Source organism: Argentina silus (assembly GCF_951799395.1).
Source record: "Argentina silus genome assembly, chromosome: 4".
NCBI classification, from domain to species: Eukaryota; Metazoa; Chordata; class Actinopteri; order Argentiniformes; family Argentinidae; genus Argentina; species Argentina silus.
The window spans coordinates 3,284,281-3,304,398 of record NC_139658.1 but is presented as its reverse complement, the minus strand read 5'-3'; the positions used below and the strand labels follow the sequence as shown (position 1 = coordinate 3,304,398).

Sequence of the window (20,118 nt, the reverse complement as noted above, 5' to 3'; positions counted from 1 at the left end):
ATCGAAGCAGGTGACCTCACGCTGACCTAGGTGAGCAAACGCAGCAAACCAGTGTGCTGCTGCAGGCAACTCCTAGTGAGGCAACATGAATCATACGCACATGCACACACACCCACACCCACACAAACACCCACACCCACACACACACACACACACACACCAGAGCAGAGAGCAGGGTTGATGGTGGTGCTGATTATTGTGTGACAGAGGAGTGTGGTGTGTGTTAGGTGGGGCATACATTTACGCAAATTACCCTTCTATACCCTCAGAGAGAAGACACACTAGTGACGAATAGATTTGTAAAACACACCAGCTTGTAAATCCAGTTTATTCCTGAACCCTGACCCTGAATGAATACCAAGCTAAAGGCTGAAAACTGCCTGTTATCTGTACAACACAATTCTACTGCTATTCCTCTCTCTCCTGTTCTACTGAATGCACACCATATGGCTCCATGCTGCTTCAGTTTCCTCTGAGACACTGCAGCTGCCCAGCGACTGTGCTCCGTCAGTCAGAGCCCGCCCAGCATGCAGTGCGTGGCAGGCAGGCAGGCAGTACGGTACCTGTCCTAATGAGGGAGGGGAGGGGAATGTGCTGAGTGGACGCTTCTCTCTCTCTCCTCTGACATTTTAACGAGGGGAGGGTCTGGAGGTCTGAGCACAGCAGGTGAAGAGAGGCTGGAGCTCATTTACTGTGGGAAGACCACCAGGAAGGGTCACGCTACAGAGAACGGAGGGTGAGGTAAGAGTTGAGGGAGAGAGAGAGAGAGAGATGGGGGAGGGAAAGAAAGGGGGGGATGTGATAGAAAGAGAGAGGATTGGAGACATAGATAAAGACAAGTGAAAAGAAGAACGCCAGTAGAGAGGGAGGAGAGGACGGGACGTGAGTATAGGACTCCTATGAATGTATAGGGGAGAGAAAGGGAGGGGAGCGCAGGAAAGACTGAGCTCATTTTTCTGTAAGCTGACATTTTCTCTCAAGCATGGGAGTAGCCCACAGGACAGGACCGACAGAAACTGGGAACGACTAAATTCATCACCATCATCATCATCATAAAATAAAACACGTGAAGTCAAATCGGTGACTCTAAACACAAAGGGGAGGAAAGAGTACAGGTTTTCACAGTCAAATTCAACCTCTACGAAACTGGGATATAAGTGGCAATAAAGCGATATGTTCTCATAAAGAATACATTACAGTGTCAGCTTAATTTTTCAAACATTACTCCCCAACCATAAACCACGTAATAAACGGCCAAATGGAAATGTGAAAGTTGCTCTTAGTCAAGGCATTGCTGCTATATCATAGTATTTACTTTATATAGATGACTGCACTGAGAACAGTTACTACCTGAGGCAGAGACGGCAAAAACAACTTCAATTGTTCATCAGGGACAACGAGCACAAACTCCTTAAATGGTTTTCGTTCAGCTGAGACCACACTTCACAGGAATAAGACTAATCTTACCTTTAGGAGCTCTTTGCTGCACTTTGTTTTGTTTGTGTGTTCGTGGCGTGGCGGGAGATTATGTGATTCCCTCGTCGCCTCAGCTTGTTTCTAAAAGGTGCGCGGCTGAACATGTATGGGGCTCTTTCGGTGCCTGAGAGTACTCGTGCATTCGCACACATACACACGTGCGTGTGCGTGTGCGCGGGCGTGCACACACACACACACACACACACCTGATACTGTGGCAATGGGAAGCGCTGGGAGTATGATACTATCACAACACCTCCTTCAAAGAGTCAAGACAAAATCTCAGTGTTCACATGGATTTGATCTGATACAGCGCTAACGTCAACACAATGACACTTCATGGTGGCTGATTGCAGAGCTTAACAGAGTATTTGTACAACACAATACTCTTTCAAAATATTAGCTTCTTCTAATCATAAGCATAACTTACGAAGCATAACTTATTAACTTTCTGAAACCGCTCTTTGAAAGGCATGGCCAGTGGCGGATGATCAGGAGACACGACTGGAGTATTTATCTGTCTTTTCCAGGAGCCTTGCGGAGTTTAAGACTATCTGCTTAGAAAGTATTAAGGAAGAGCACTCTCTGATCACAGAAACCCACACGCACACACACACACACACACACACACACACACACACACACACACACACAGAAACTAAAGCTTGGAGGCTGCCCAAGCGCGGCAGAAACCAGCTGCATTAGTGGATCATGACATCAGACCACCCACATTCCTCTGAAGCAGGTTCAGCCGCATGTGTAGCATACCCCTCTTTCTATCCACCCCTCTTTTTTTCACTCTCTCTAACCCTCTCTCTCTATCCCTCTGTCTCCTCCACTCTCCTTCACTCACAATCTCATTCTACTTCAAAGTTAATAAACAGCGTTCCCCGTCCTATTCCCAGATCCCATTCCCAAGATCAAAGCTTTCAGGTCATGCTTGTCTTCCCCCCGTCTCTGACATCAGGGAAACAGAGTCTGCTTCCCATTTAGGGCTTGGACATTTTTCATACACATATTTGGTTATGGTTTGTTTGATGGTGTCTCCAGTGCTGACTGGGTATACATCAGTGGAAGATAAACACAGCAATAACTTACAGTACAGTATGTTGCTGTTTAGCTGAAACACCAGAAAAGTCTGCATCCTTCAAATAGGGGATTCAAATCAATTTTCGGTAATGAAGGCAAAGCTTTTAGTGTAGTGAAAGCAATCTCGCACGCCCTCAATAAATAAAACAAAAGCAGGGGGAAAGTCAGAGAGAAATGTCAGTCTTGCATCATCAGCAGTAATCAGAAGTGAGAGAGGGAGAGGAGAGAGAGAAAGAGAGAGAGAGAATGAGAAGAAGAGAGTGAGATGGAGGAGGAAATATTAGAGAGAGACGATGAGAAGTATAGAGCCTATGCAGCAGCCACAGGTACCCTTTATGATCACCCTCACACACACCCACACCCATACAACCTCATTACACACTGCAAACCATCCCAGTAAACTCTCTGTCTGCCGCAGTGGTGCATTGCAAGTCCTCAAACACCCTGCTCCAGTTCACCTCATAATAGAACAGTGAGATAAGGCCAATAAGACCCGAGTCTCCATGCACGTCAAAACTTCCATTTTTCCCCTCAATGACATACTACAGAGGAACAGAATGGGTTACTATCAGAAGCCCCTTTTCCTGTGGAGATAAACAATAAAACCAGAGGCGTTTCTCACACACACATGCACACGCGCACACGCACACGCACACACACACGCGCACACGCACACACGCACACACACACGCACACACACACACACACACACGCACGCACACACGCACACGCACACACGCACACGCGCACACACACATGAGCAGGTCTGAGCAACTCCAGGTCTAGGTCTAGGGGCAGAGGCAAGGGTAGGAATGTAGGACATATGGTTGTGGTTAAGGCAGAGGCAGCATTTACATGAACATGCTAGTAGTGAGGTCTGAGAGAGGATTCATAGAGGTGAAGTTCCAGTTCTAGTCTAATCTGAGGAGTTGAAGTGAGGGGTAGTAACAGAGCTAAAGAACACAGGGATGGGCATCTCTGGGAGTGAATGGAATAGGTTGTAGTCTTATCCAGTAACTGGAATATGCAGAGACATATTACTTTGCGAGGATGTTCATTGAAGTAGCTTCTAGAGAGAGAAGTGTGCTCTTCTTGACTGTCTAATCTCAGCTCTGTGTGTGTGTGTATGTGTGTGTGTGTGTGTGTGTGTGTGTGTGTGTGTGTGTGTATGTATGTATGTATATATGTGTGTGTGTGTGTGTGTGTGTGTGTGTGTGTGTGTGTATGTGTGTATGTATGTATGTATATATGTGTGTGTGTGTGTATGTGTGTGGTCATAGGGGATTCCCCAGTGGTCTCTCCCCCAACAGTTCCAGCTCCAGTCTTCTCCACAGGGGTCCCTGTGTCCATCTGGTACCAGAGTGTTTGGGTGCCAGCTCGGTACAGTTAATGAGCTATTTACCACTGCTTTACCGCTGCTTACCCCCAAAAAGAGACATCACACTGCCTTCTTGAAAACAGACACTACTGCCTTATCCAAGAACATACAGTTCAGTGTTCTTCAGTGGCCTTCCCAGTCACCGGATCTGAATCCAATAGAACACCTTTGGGATGTGGCAGAGCGGGAGATTCACAGCTTGAAAGGGCACCTGAAAAATCTGCAGGAATTGCGTGATGCAATCATGTCATCATGGACCAGAATCGCAAAGGAATGTTTCCAACATCTTGTGGAATCAATGCCATGAAGACTTGAGGCTGTTTTGAGAGCAAAGGGAGGCCCTACTCAGTATTAGTATAGTGTTCCTAATAAAGTGTTTGGTGAATGTATATTTTACTTTGTGGCCTCTCTACACCGCAGGCCAAATTAACACACACCCAGAAAGATGGGTTTGAGTCTTAGCATTCTGTCTAACGTTTTCTCTGTGAAAAGAGGAGTATACATTATTAATGATGCAGCTCAGTTCCCAACTTCACACAGAACTAAATTTGCCTGCAGATAGAAATAGACAATACAAGATTATTCTGTGTTTAAGCAAGGGTAAGTTATTGATTTCCTTATGCGTTGAAACTAATAAAAGTTCTCACTAATCTCTGCCAACAAAAATGAATCGATGCAGGTAACACCGCTTCTGGTAGTTTTCAAAATACAGTCTGTTGAACCAAAAGAAGACTGAAATTAATAGTCGTAATCAAATAAATGTTTTCATGATGACACAGAAAGAGGACTCACAAAGCAGAGAGGTAAGATCAGAGAACAGTGATAGTAAATAGCAGAGGGAATATAGAGGACTAGGAAGACTGTAGTGTGTTTCTGAGGAGAGAAGTTCAGAAAGGAGGGTGGGGCTGAAGAGGTAAGGAGCAGTAGTCCAGTTCGGGGTGGAGAGGCGAGGGAGGGTGGGAGAGGGAGAGAGGTAGGGAGGAGGGAAGGAAGGGAAGGAAGGAAGGGAGGAAGGAGAGAGGGAGGGAGGGACAAAGAGAGGTTAGTAGGGAGCAGTAGTCTTGTTCTGGGTGGAGAGGTAATACTAAGTAGGGAGGGAGGGAGGGAGGGAGAGGCAGAGAGGAAGGAACAGCAGGACTGTACAGTAGTAATCAGTGTGGTTTCTCTGATCCTCTCCAAACGGTGGGAGGGAGCCATTATGCAGACGAGGTGCGGCAGCAGACGCTTCTGAGGATGCACAACATCAATCACACCACATGAAACAAACACAAGGGAGTGCATGTGCATGTAGACACACACACACACACGCACACACACACACACGCACACACGCACACACACACGCACACACGCACACACGCACACACACACACACACACACACACACACACACACACACACACACACACACACACACACAATTCTCAGCCAGTGACACAGTATCCAATCTTCCAATCCGTCAGTAGCTGTGCTGTCATTAGCATCAACACTGAACCCCACCAATCACATCAGAGGAGCAGAGACAGTGATGGTATGAGGGAGCATGTTGGGTGGTGGGGGGGGGCTGAGACTGCAATAACTGCCCCCCCCCCCCCCCCCCCCCAGTAAGCAGGAAATGAGAGGCTGATTTGTGGGTGTTGCTAATTGGCACAGCCCCATGGGGAAGTGGGGGGAGAGCTGTGGGCCAGTCCATCTCTCTGACGGCATGAAATATGAGGGTAATATCTGCTGCCTTCTGTTCAAGGCCCCGACAGTTAAATGATTCTGCCTACTTCCTCTGCCACACACACACACACACACACACTTACGTCCCGTAAGCCTTTCCAATATCACCACCACCATGACAGAAGGCCAAGTTCCCAGGGTTCACCTTTAGAAGGATAGGGGGAGGATGCAATAGCCTAGCAGCAGCAGTGGAACAGGGTAAACATAGGAACTGTTTGATGTGGGAACAACGTGGACAGACAGGCTACTGGAAGACTGTAACCCAGGAGAGAATGTCACGCTCAGGGACACACACAAGGGACAGTCACGGGGACCCTGGGGCTCCTCCTCTCCCACAGAGAGACGGAGGGAGAGATAGAGGAGGGGAAGCGATTCAAAGAGAGATGGCAGCAATGTGCTCCTCTCCCTCTCTCATACAGTGGCCTGCTCAGAGCGGTGCTCACTCACCCAACTCACATGTGATGGATTAGATTCCCAGCAATATGGGCCCGGGGAGACCAGGAGAGAGGGAGGGATGGGGGGGGGGGGGGGCAGAGAGAGAGAGAGAAAGAATTAGAGAAAGCGTTGCTCCAGGCTCTCTGATGAGATTGATTTCAGTTTGAATGAGAATGCTGGAGTGAGTCTCCGGGGGGAGTAGGCCTTTAGAATAGCCCAGGTCTCCTCAGTGTTGCTCCAGCTCACATTGCCAACATTCCACTGGAATACAGAGATAACGGAGTCTACGATCCTAACTTTCTCAAACTTCAGTTCGGAAGGAAGGGATCGAAAAAGAGGACGGGAGAGCACACAATGAAATAAACAAGAGAGAGTTAGAGAAAAATAAAACAGCAGAAAGCCTAAATGTTAGAGAGTTAATGTCTCAGTTGCCTTGCTTATGCGTTCCTATGATGTGCCACAAAAACAGGGTCATCATTGTACCCACTCTCCCATAGAGAGACGAGGAGCCAGAGAGTAGTACGGTGAGAGAGTAGCAGACAGACACACCATCATATGAGAGAGAGCTCACCTTACAGTCACCGTCTCTGACGCTGCACACTCCCTTCACGGTCCGGCGGAGAGCTGACAGAGCACGAGGAGAGGAGAGGAGAGGAGGAAAGGACTGTACTGCCTAGCAGAGCTGCTGTAGCGTGCGCGCGCACACACACACAGACACACACACACACACGGTACAGTGTTGTCTCCGACTGTCTAGTCTCTCAGCTGCTTCAGCTCAGGGTGGTGGAACTCATCAGGCAGAGAGACTATAGGACCTGCTCTGCTACACACAGTCAAACTGAGACTGGTACCTCCTCCACACCACTAACCGGTCCAAGACAATACCCCTGAACTGGGCATCAACTAATGGAACTATAGACTACAGAAGACTTGAAGGTATATGGAACTGACCATAACTGTTATTGTAAAACATTCTTAATTTGTGAACAACCAGAATACAGTATATTCTGTATATAAACCAACAACTTATGTTCTCACTAAATTGTAGTGATAACATATTCTCAATTTAAACGAAACAGGGGTCTCATAATTATCTACAGCACAGATAGTATCTATAAATAGCGTGAGCGAGGCCTGACTGTTTCTGACCGCTGGCCGTTTCTGTCAGACTGGGAGCTGTATGCAGGTAGCCTAAAATATCCCAGAGTGCAGCTGGCGTTTAGCAGGGCAGAATGAATGCTGATAAATAGACCAGAAGAATTCTCTCTCTCTCTCTCTCTCTCTCTCTCTCTCTGCTCCAACTCATCCTCAGTGGTGTCAGAGAGGACGAAAGGAGGAAAGAGAGGGGTGAGGGAAGGCAGGAGAGCAGGAGAGAGCGGTAGAGCTGCCCCTTGCTGTGTGTGGGGTCATCTCTCTATTGAATCAGCAGCAGGGGAGAGAAAAGAGAGTAAAGCACTGCGATCGCTGGTGAGGATACTCCGTTTACCCTCTATTTACCTCATCCGGGGGGTAACAGCCACTTAGAGTACTAGCCTACATCTATCCTGGATTTTCTGCATTAGGTCCCAGAAGTGGAGGGGAAAGTGGATTTACCAATGTTACCATGTGTTTGGTTTGCAACCACTGCAGCTTCTCGAAATAAGCAGTAAATGCAAATTAACAAATCATGTTGAACATCAAAACAATGCTTGCTGACACAGTATATTAAGCAGAGAATATTAAATTATGAAAAAAACAGCAACACATGAAAGCAGAGTCACATTTGATGACCTTGTTTTTGCCTTTTGGCCAATAATAATTTAGAATGGTCACAGAGGGCATTATTTGCATATAAAGCATGTGCACACACACACACACACACCCTGTGGTCTGGAGTCTGGACATCAGACAGGGAGAACAAAGAAGCACATTTTCCTCGTTCGTTTTACAATGGTCTGAAAACCATGACATCATTTGTTTGGAATACCAGCCGTCTACCACTTGCCCTTACCAATGTTCCCATGTATGACTGAGCCCTCTCTCGTCTCCAAGCCCAGTCCACACACACACCCTCATCCTGCTACATGTAAGGCTGTGTGTTAGGAGCTGCATGGCCTGGAGAGCCATCAACTCCCTCACATAACCAAACCAGTCATGCCAGAATCCCTTGCGTGGATCGTGAGCCGCATTTCACACTGCAGTGAGGATATCTCCATAACTAATGACAACACAATGCAAAACACTAGACTTTCACAATTCCCTGCAAGAGGAACAGAGGGCAACATTATTTCCCTAATGCTGGGTAAAGTCGGCCTAAATCGCTGGGAGTAGTCCCCACACACACCTCCAGCTTATTCCATAGTTAACATGCAAATCTGCTGAACGTCTCTCCTCCATGTGCAGATAGATTAGTCAGAGCTGGGCTGCAAACTGAATCTCTCAGGTTGAGGAAGGAGGAACACTGTCTGGCTTCACTACAGAGAGGAGCTTAAGATATAGGGTCAGGAACTAATGAGTCTCTATTATATGGCTTACTGAATACTTAATTACTACACATGCAGTCACAGCCTTACTTAGTCAACTATGTCCATCACTATTAGAGATTCATTACAACTTAATAGGACTTCTACGAATGAAAGACACATCGATGTAGAGTCCTAAACAATGAGGAGAGCATTAAGCAGAGACATTTGGTGTAAACAGGCCAGAAATACCTGCTACAGATGGATGGGATGGGAGGAATGTGACCAGACCGCAATAAAACAAACAGAGATATCTAAAAATACCAGTCATGAGACAAAGCCTCTTGAACCTCCGGGACTGGCAGGACTGTTGTTTACATCTGGCTGTCCAAAGAGTGTGTATGACCCTGCTAGGTCGTAGCAGCCAGGAGATTTTATTTATCAATCAGTCATCCGCGAGCTGCCCAAGAACCCCGGGTTTGTCCCTGTTACTGTGGTTACTGGGCCACCTGACTTCAATCATCTCAAACAGCATGTTAACACACTCTGAAAATGGAGGAGGGGAGGAAGGGAGGGACAGAGAGGGGAGAGGGGGGAGGGACTGTTGCTGCTACTGTTTTTTTATCACGGCTCAATATGACACAGCAAACAGAAACAAAATAGAAACTTAGAGTCCTTAATTACTGTTTTGTTTAACATATGGGTGGTTCCTAGATCACATTGGCTATAGGAGCCCTTAGGGAATGTGCATTTAAGGGAGAGAAAAAAAAGAGACAAACGTGTGGGTGTTGATGGGTGTTATTATTATTACTTCCTGAAACACTAAGCTTCAAAGCTTAGCCGCGCCTACCTGTATGGTGCTATTGCACCTGGTAGCCCCGCCCCTTACACCTGCTGACAGGTGGAGTGCAGGTATGCAACAGTTTCGCCCTAACCTGTCCTACTGGCTCTACTCTAGGAACAGGTCAGCCTCAGCAGTATCTTTGGTATTCCCATAGCACATTCTGGCACCTGTAACCTATAGGGGTCTGCCCCATCGGTACTTGGACCTCCAAACTACAGAATGAGGCTGTGAACATGTTGGAAAACTAAAGGAATTCTGCTACAGAAGATGACATTGGTGCATTAGATTCTAGGCTAAAATGTAATAGGAAGACTTATTCAAACATTATTTGAAATGATACACCTCTGACTAACTAAATGAAGAATTCAGAATATGCTGAAGTATGCGCACAAACCACTAAGAGAGAGAGAGAGAGGAAAAGGAAACAAACAGCCTAAACCAGCTGGTTAAGATTCCAGTCGTTCCAGGTCTGGAACATTAGCTAGCTGAAGACTGTTGGAGTCTGCAGGCGAGTAAACAACAGCGCCTAGGCTAGGCTACATCCTCTAGGCAATGTGAATCCACAGCCGCCAGCCTGTTCTTCACAGAAGTAGGCGTCATGTGAGACTGCTGGCACAGAGAACGGTACCAATATACAAAGACAGCCAGTCAAGTCAGCGCTATCTCATTTGTCTGTTTGTATTCAAACAGTGAGAACCATGCCGGTTCCTCAAGTTCTCCAGGCATGAGATCCTTCCAATGACCGGAGATTTTTCCATGACCAACCTCCCCACCCCCGTTAAAGGTATGAAATGTCAAAGCCACTCGAAATGTCGACTGAAGAAAGAGAACACCGGATAGAGGTAGCGCGAGTGGAGAACAAAGGGCTAAGGAAGTGACACACAGGAAGTGGCGTTCACCTCTGAGAGGAGCCGAGAAACGGAGACAATTAAGGACATACATGAAAGTGCCTAATAAGGAGGGAGGGAAAGAGAAAGAAAGAAAAAGAGAGAGGGATTGAGTGAAAGAAAAGTGAGGGAGAGAGGTCAGTACGGAGCAATAAAATAAAATGGAAAATCCCTCTCCTTATCTTCCTAATTCACATAATACAGCTGTTGTAGATAACATAAATCAGGGAAGTGTGTGTCTCTCTGAGTGTATGTGTGTTCGTGCAAAGGGGTCATTGAGGTTCATTGCAGCTTGAAAAACAGCAAAACAACCTAAAAAAACACCCTTAGGGAGAGACCAAGTCTTGTGCTTGAAGCTTGTCATTACTGAATCTTGAGTGACACAACTTTTATTCAAGCCCCAGAGACCTAACTCTATCAAAGCAGTCTGGCATATCATATGTCCCCTTAGCATCACTGCACAGACAGTGTGACAGAGACAGGCGTACTGTCCACCATGAGTCAGCACAGAACTAGGACAGAGCTAAAATTGAGTTTCAACCATCCCACTCTCCCATATCAGACCATTTACATCAGAGAGAATTAAAATCAAAATGCCTCAGACAAAAAAGAAAGAAAAGACTACCAGTGCTCTACAAGACCGAGAGGGAAATGAAATTTCTTCTCTAATTTATGAGCTTTAAAGCTCCGCTAGGCCCTGAGGATGAGGAGGACTGTCTGTATGCATTGGCTAATCAATTCCTCCTCTGTTAACCAAAGACTGTTTAGCAAATCAGAGAGGTGATTCTCTATGTATTAAATAGATTGGGGTAATTCATCACAGGTATGGAGCCTGTCACCCCCTCCGCAGGTGGGTAGAGTGGGGACATCATTCCCCTGCAAGGTCTAGAGAGAGAGAGAGCCTTTTATGAAAAGGCACGCTGATGTTGCACGTCATGTTTACAATGATGCACTTGGCAATTCTAGACCCCAAGCAACGAGATGTATTCTGTTTTACAATCGGTGAACGCTTCGGTATTATTGATATAAATATCTGAGCGACTGCCAGTGAGACTCATACAGCATGCTGTACTGCCCTTCCCTACTGATATCTCTAATCCACTACATGAGTTGTATTACCAAACTCTAACCTAAAGACAACGTTGCCAACGTCAGTCACTGTAAATACCTGAGCAGAGATCTGGGAGAGAAACACAGTCCGGGCAGGCTAACTCCGGCCTTCCCCCATATGTAAACAAAGCATTCCAGCAGAGAGATAATGGTAGCACTGTGTGTGTGTGTGTGTGTGTGTGTGTGTGTGTGTGTGTGTGTGTGTGTGTGCAATCTGATTATTCAAACTACTCCAACTTCCAACTACATGTACACCAACCAAAGGCCTTAAATAGGAGTGGCACGATTTACAAGTGATGATGAAATTACAGACCCAGTCCGCAGATCCCCAAACTGCACACTAATTTCAACCATCACACAGCTAAAAACACATCTCCACATTAAAGGGTCCGGAATAGCATCAATAGCGTGCAATAGGCCACACGCCTCAGTTCACACAGTCTGTAAAGCTCGTGAGTCTTTCTGCTGCTTACCAATCAGAGGAGAGATTCTGCCTGCTTGACAGCCCGTATTATGTCATAGTTATAGAGCACAACATTATTAAAATGAAAGTCGCACACTCTTCTCTCTCATTGCTGACATTGTATTCACCCCCAACGTTTCGGCTCAATAGCCTTTCTCAGGGTGTGAGTTAAGAGTTATAGAGCATGTCACGGTTTATATAGGGGTGTAGGTTACCATAAGGAAATAGCTCCTGCTCTGTTTAGAAGCACTGAGAAGCAGAGGTACAGGTGAACCTGAGAGAGAGAGAGAGAGAGAGAGAGAGAGAGAGCGAGAGAGAGAGCGAGAGAGAGAGCGAGAGCGCGAGAGAGAGAGAGAGAGAGCGAGAGAGAGAGAGAGAGCGAGAGAGAGCGCAAGCTAGCAACTGATCGATGGGGACAGAGAGAGAGAGCAGCGTGTCATATCTGCACCACTCCTCCGCTCCAGTCGGGAGTCGCCACTGCCAATTAGATCAGGATGCAAGCAGAGCTAATGCTAACTACGGGAGGAGATAACCAATCAGAACTCACGTCGGTTAGACCGTCTCTTCCTGACGACCACATGTGACATGTATCACCTTACTTACTGATTAGCATCCATTGATTAATTTAATTCTAAAATCAATAGGCCTACAGTATACTTGGACATTTTGCATTGCTATGGTGATCATGTGGGAATGAATCCCCGGGGTTCTAGCAGGGCTATAGGCCACGTGAGCAAGCAGAGACTGGGAGTCATTACAGAGGTGTTGATAAAGTGAATGTCTCTAGTCTCTCTGCCCAGCGAAGGCCCTCAGGAACGGATGGAGGGACCAGAGCAAGAATGGGCATGCTCAAACCTCCACAGACCACTATAGATAAACAACGTGAAGCGTACATCACTGTGACAAGCTGTGGTATTCAACTCTGAACTAGACACCAGAACCATTTATTGCTGAACATCCGTTTGATCAAGGCCAGCTGTGTAGCTGATGACACTGACACATCATATAACCCCCTGGTATCGTACGACATGCCCAAACATTACTGGAGCATCAATAGGTTTCCAGTTAACCGCTGCCACATGCTTTCTCAATCAACGCAAACCCAACGCTGGTCTGAATCACACAGGCTTCGATTTCCAGATGGGAGAGTTGGAGTCAACCCCTGAAGCCACACACACACACACACACACACACACACACACACACACACACACACACACACACACACACACACACACACACACACTAGTCTTTGTGTAGGTAATTTGTAGTGACTGCTGAGGATCTAAATTAATAACAATTATGAATAATGGCTGACATTTGCATGGTGAATAAACAGGTCTGGGAGTGTGATAATGCATGATTTGGTAAACATATCAATTACAGAAACACTTCCTGGATAGACACCAATAACATGGGCATGGTATTTGTCAGATGGATGCACACTTCTTCTGTAAACACGAACATATGTTCCCATCAAATGTGTTTCCCTTTATTCAAATCTGTTTCCTGTTTTCACACATGCATCCCCAACGCCAACCACCCCCCCCCCCCCCCCCCCCCCACCCTCCCATAGTGACTACCAAGTATGTCAGTCTATTAAGCTGTCACTACAATGTCATATGACACACTGTCATCTATACTGGAACTCACAGGAGTTCTTTCCATGAGTAAACATCGGGGAGAGGGGCCTTGGGCTCTCAGCCAAGTAAACAGGCTTTAGGCTGGTTCACTAAGGAAACTAAGAACTGCCCCTCATCGAGATCCATATACACTCAGATAACAAAGAATGAGGAAGGAGTAAATGAGAGAATGGGTGAAGAGAGAAGAAAGGATGAAGTGACAGAGCAGATGAAGGAAGGCAATGAGATCGGCATGCCAGAGCATTGCTCTGGTGACTGGTCTGTGTGTTCCCAGACCGAACACAAGACCCCAGAGTGGTGTGCAGTCTGCTCACTACGGCGGAAAACATACTCATGTCTAAATCCTCTTAATCAGGATTGGCCCTTCCTCAAATCCCCAAGGAACCCCCCTGAGAATGTGTGTGGGTGTGCGCGTGATCGGCCCATATGAAACACAGGCATCAGAAGAGGGTCTGTGTTAATGAGATTTGTATAATCAGATCCCAGGGCCCTTGCCTGACTGTAATTAAAGGTAAAGAGAAAATTTTTAAAAAAAATAAAATAAAACAATAACAAAAAAATATATATTTAAAAAACTGAGGATGACACACAGATTTCCTGAACATGAGCAAACAAGCACAAATTCGACCCAATGATTAGTTTAATGACACAATTACATTTAAATTCCAGTCAAAGCTATGCTTTCATTTATTCCGACGACCAGACCCAAGAATGTTTATCGACCAAGGATGAGGAATTTCTCCACTTTACTTGGAACCGGCCAGAGCCTAGAATCTCCCTGATTTCCACGTCAACAAGACACCCTCTTCCAAAACCTCCGCATTAGCACCTTAGCTCACATCAGTCCAATTCCTAGTAGCCCTGTTCCCGCTGGAGGAGGGAGAATGAGAGAGTAAACAACAACAGCAGAACTGACAGAGGGCTCGGCCACGTCAGCCTGCGTCACCGACACTCCGCCCCCCCACCCCGTTCATCTCCAGGCATGCAGATCTAGCCCTGCTTCACATCACGAGAAGAGCACAAGATTTCAGTGCTCAACAACTGTGTGTAGCTCTTCTATGGTCAAATGGTTTGATGTGCATTGTGACTGTGAGACAGAAGCCCCCCTGTGATGTTACTATTTATGCAATAGCTCTGATCAGATCACGCATCCACTGCCAGGCAGTGTGCACATGTCTGACTTAAACCTTTCTTAGATGTATGGAACACACATGTGAGGTGTCCGTCATTTAAATACCAGCACTTTGTTGTCCACATACTCTCAAAGGCTCATGTCATCCAAGGAGAAGTGTACGCTCGTAACACTGAGAGACACAGCTGTGGGATTATGCTAATGAGACAACTGGATTGACAGTGTGGGAATAAGCAGAGGCCTTGCCAGTAGATTTGTCACATCATCCTCTGATTTGGAAGGGCTAAGGAAATTGAAGAGATCAAGAGAAACAGAGACTGAGATTTTTAAGCTCAGAGATGTCCCCTCCCCTGCCCCCGTTTTCCGCCACTCAAGGAGACTTGTGCAACGTCATCATCTGACAGAACGGAAAGAAAATGAAAGGGGGATGAGGGGATGTGATGTCACATCAGTGGTTTCAGGGTTGATTGAGAATGAGACTGGATGTGAGTGGCTCTTGAGGGTACAGTACACTGCATTCTAATCAGGCATGCAGAGCGCCAGAGCCTTGAGCACAGCTGGGACCCCATTCGCTGTTTACCCACTTCCTTGGTAACCTCCAGCCTGGACCAATGACGACAATTGCCATAGAAACCTAAATATAGGCCTGAATCAACAATGTTCTGCATATGCAAAACACTAATACCCTATACTCAAAATGAACCAGAGCGCACAAATTAGCACACAGGAACACTTCAAACAAGTGCAACCTTACAGAAAATGATGGGTTTTGAAAGCACCCCACTGACTTCTCAGTGTTCTTCAAAAGGCGAGCGGTACCTAGGGAACCTCACCCCCTGGCTAAAAGCAAGCAGTTCCCATTGCCATCCACTAGATTCTGAGGGGGCAATTATGCAGCTTTTCTCTCTGTCTGACAGAATAACTACAGCCGCCAAGTGGGACCAAGTCCTATTTGCTCTCCACACAAGAGGCTGCGTCCTCAAAGAAAGAGAGTCCTGCGAGAGACAAGAGTAAGAGTGTGTTCCTCTTTAGTGGAAGTAAGTGTCGGGGCCCATGTTCATTAGACAACAGCATTTCACGGGCCATTTCCTTACTGCATCCCTGTAGAGTGAATTCAAATACAGAGCCCACACTGTATACACTTAAACTAACTGCAAACACACAGTTAGTGCAGAAACACACCACACACACAAACACACTGCTCATACTGTACACACACACACACACACACACACACACACAATAACAAACGTTAGCTGGAGAAGTAGAGCCGGTCCACTGCTGTCAGATAATACAAAGATGGGGGGGGGGGGGGGTGTTTCAGTTCACACACAGAGGAAGAGGAAATAAATGCTTCCATATGCAAAGAGAGAGAGAGAGAGAGAGACATTCCCCACCTACCACCTACCGTTAATACACTGCTATAAATCTGAACCAGATAACCAGCTCGCTACTCACACGACATATGAAAGAGAACATTTCTGCCCTCAGAATTTACAAGAGTTCAAATCCGCTGAGTGTGCATCGTTCATCATGAAAGCCACACATCATGTTGGGAGCTGAAAAGCTCAACTCTGCAAAGGAACGAGTTTGGCTCGTCACTTCTTCATAGGAATGAATGAGTCTCTACCTGAATGGCCTACTGGCAGGCTACGTCTGTGTGTTTGAGACTGGGTCATGGATTAAATACCATTATGTCAGGTTCTTCTGCTGCACGCTGACGCTATCCAGACACTAAAAAGCTCTGCCTTGACCCTTGACCCCTAGCCCTTGATGCTGTTTTCCATGCCTCTGTCATTCCCCATGGTGCAGCCCATGTTGATCCCAGTGCAAACAGGGACCTGGGACACAACAAATAACACCCACACCCACACCCACACCCACACACACACACACACACATTAACTCTGGGAGCCCTGGCACACTAATCCCCTCTCATTAAGATAGTGTGTTTTGTGTATGTGTGTGTGTGTGTGTGTGTGTGTGTGTGTGTGCGAGACAGTGTCCACTTTGTGTACAAGGTTAGGGTTATCTGATATGACAATTTTGGTTTCGGAGGTTTCAGTAGCCAGCCATTCATACAGTATGCCAATCAAAAAGGTCTCTCTCTCTCTCTCTCTTTCTCTCTCTCTCTCTCTGATATTCAGTTGCAGTCCTTTCAAAGCAGGGAGGGAGTGTGGGAATGCCTTGTCACAACGTCACACAATTACATAATCCAGTTAATGATTTTCCCAGAGCTACTGACTGACTGTGTCAATATACACCACTGAGGCCACACAATGGCATGAACACAGTAGCAGTACTGTGTGAGTGTGTGTGTGTTTGTGGACATATTTGGACTTTTTTCACACAGCTACTCTCAAAATGAAACCCTGAACAAACATCACTATCAGTAGTAAATGATTATCTTCTTTTTGTCATATGAGAGCAGTGTCCAAATATGCCAGTACACCTTTCATCCCACATTCACAACTGATAGACAACACCCAATTATATGCCATATAGTCCAATAATCATCATCACACTGCTGTGTGAAAATGACGTGCACTTTGGGGAAAAAAACTCAGAATACCGATGGGGCCCTTTTTGCCAAAAAGATTGTCCCAATTAAAGTTGATTAGGGTGAACAATTCCCAGACAGCATGAATAATTAAAAACTGAAACGGAATCTGGTCATGTGATTGTATCGCCATGGTACCCCCCAGACACGATCTGGAAATGGACCCAGTGGCGCACGCTGATTGGTGTTTCCTGATATTGTCTGAAGTCATTTGTGAACTTGGGCAGGACAGTATAGTCAGCCTATAGCTGCGACAGGGGGGAGTAAGCTAGTAATCAGAGCCATGTGGAGGTGTATGGACCCTAGGTTGATGTAGGATTCGGGGGTGGTGGAACTGCCTAGAAAATGAGTCTCATGTCCAGAGTCAATTTCAGTGACAGTCTCTTAGAACTGCCATTGTAGTCTACATAATCCACCAAAGAGGTCCACTCCACAGCATACTGGCCTGCTGCCAAACAGTCTTTTCTACTTGCTCATAAAGAAGAAACTGAGTCTTGATTAAGGTCAAATCAGTAACCATGAGCAATAAAGCATGTGGTTAGGATGTGCAAAACAGATGTTGATTTGAAGGTGAAACAACCTTCTCTATTGTTAAGATATGGGCCTGTTTGTCTTATTGCAAAGATGTGTCAATTTTCAAGCACATGAGAAAGGTCATCCAATATGTCATATACTGATGGAAGTGACACTGTGGCCTAGTGGCTATGAGCATCCCTGCCATCCTGACACACACACACACACACACACACACACACACACACACGTGTCTGTCAAAGTGGCTCAGTGTCAAACTGCATGTCCATGCTGAGTCAAGTTGACCGTGTGCTGCAGATATTGTCATTGCTATTGTAGAGGAGAGGGCTTGGATTACAGTTAACCGTCTTAGACTAGGCTCAATGGCAAAATATTACAGACAAAATATTATGCGCTTCCACCTCACAGTTTATTATTTTCCATTCATGTTTATAAAGAAGTATACCGCAAAGTTATTGAAAAACATTTGTCAATGAGAAGTTTGTTTGTTGTTGTTTCAGGGGAAAGGGATAGACAATACTGAGAGACCATATTTAAAGCAATAATACCAGAATATACCTGCGCGACAATGTCAAATCTACATATACTGTGGTTTATGCTACTTCTAACATGGGGACATAATATGAAGGGACGTCGTATGAGGACATGGTACTGTATGGATATGCGGTGGCTTCAGGACGCCGCTGCGTGACAGTCTCTAATCTCTTACCTTGTCTGACTGTTTTCAACCTGATGGGACCTTTGCAATTCTTTATCACTGTCTGTAAATCATACAGGGGCAATCCAGAGATCGAGAGGTTCTCTATCTCCAGAATCAACTCCCCTTCCGTTAATTTTCCATTTTTGTAAACCACGATATCCTCGTTAACTTGTCCGATGTACGCGAACTCTCCGTTCTCAGCGCCACCGAGCAGTGGCACATTCAAGTCGCCGCGAGCGTCTTTGCAGACCGCGCACTCGTTAACTTTGGTGGTCCAGTGATTCTTCTTTTGTATCACTTTGGACATGGTTAATAATATCCGAGACGAAACAGGTGGTTCCGCCGACTGGTAACTAAATAGACAGCAATGTGTCTCATAGAAAATGAAATCCAAATCAAATGCAGCAAACTTTCTTTTTCTTCCCCTGAAGCATGAGTGCTGCTGTCAAATTCCCATCATTCACAAAACAAATCCAGACATTCTTTTCCGATGGACGACTTCAATAGAAACCCTGACCAGCTGGTGCTAATTTGCCTCTATTGTTTTTCTCATCTTCTTAACATCTTTGCCGTTTAATCCCCTTTCATCGATCTCATTTGCGTCTGCCACAGTCCCACAAACGTCTGCAGTCCCCACTTATTAAATCCTTTCAGAGTTCCCTTTTATAAAGACACTTTGAATTTGTTCCTTTCCAAATACAGGCGACCCAGGTATTCCTTTACGCATCCGGACACTTGGTAGGTGGTTTTACATCGATCACGGCTCCTTTAAGCAGGTACAATGTTGTCGTGTGTTTTGTTACATTTCATCCCACTCTGTGTGCTGTAGCGATCGGGATGTGCCGATAGTAAAATGAGCGCATGCGTCCTGTTTCCCTCCGGAGTCCAGAGGGATATCCTGGCTACACCTATCACAGGGTCCTAATGCTCCACAAACGGACTCTCTGAGTGATATCATCAAAACACAGAACTGTTCATGAAAAGGACTGATATTTTTGAATCAATAGCCTAAACAATGTGGGAAATACTGTAATTCCCAAATATATTTAGATCCAGACCAACACAAGAGGAGAATATAATATTATTAAATAAATGGTGCAAATAAACATTATTCATTCATAAGATTTCAAACTAAATCATTTGAATTACACATGCCTAGGCCTATCCATATCCTATCCATATGATTGTTAATTTTTACAAGAACACAACCATTCTGGTTTTGATCATCATTAAGAATGGAATGTAGAACAGAGGAGAGTCTGCCTGTCGACCAGGTTAACTGACTGTGCTCTCTGTGAATTCCTGCAGGTCAGGTTCTGCTGGTGGCACATGTTTTCTTCTCTCTGGAATTCCCCTCAAACCACTAGACAGACAGACAGACAGACAGGCAGACAGGCAGACAGGCACTCCCCTCAGGGGTGTGTACATATCAGTGAGTCAATACTCAGATAAGACAGAACTCATATAATGAAGAAATGTCAACAACAGACAGTTTAAAAAAAAAAAAAAAAAACTGAATTTGCATCATAACTTAACAATGTGGGGAAGAGGATGTTTTATTTTTCATTGTTGTAATACAACTGTATGATGTGATCAAATGGCCATAAATCACAAATGTTGTCAACATCTCTGTCATCATTACCATTATCATCATTGTCATCATCATAACCATTTCCCTTCTTCCCCTTGTCACGAGATACA

The 20,118-nt window shown here is 45.7% G+C and overlaps 1 protein-coding gene across 5 annotated transcripts in view; it reads right to left on the bottom strand.

Annotated features, from left to right (window-relative positions):
• magi1b (membrane associated guanylate kinase, WW and PDZ domain containing 1b) overlaps positions 1 to 19,219 on the bottom strand; it is a 109,987-nt gene extending 90,768 nt beyond the window's left edge. For all 5 annotated transcript variants that reach the window (XM_083667770.1, XM_083667771.1, XM_083667773.1 and 2 more), the window contains exon 1: positions 18,427 to 19,219. In XM_083667770.1, the coding sequence (XP_083523896.1) occupies positions 18,427 to 18,724 (298 nt within the window). In that variant the 5' untranslated portion in view covers positions 18,725 to 19,219. The remainder of the gene's footprint in view (positions 1 to 18,426) is intronic.
• Between the last annotated feature and the right edge of the window lie 899 nt (positions 19,220 to 20,118).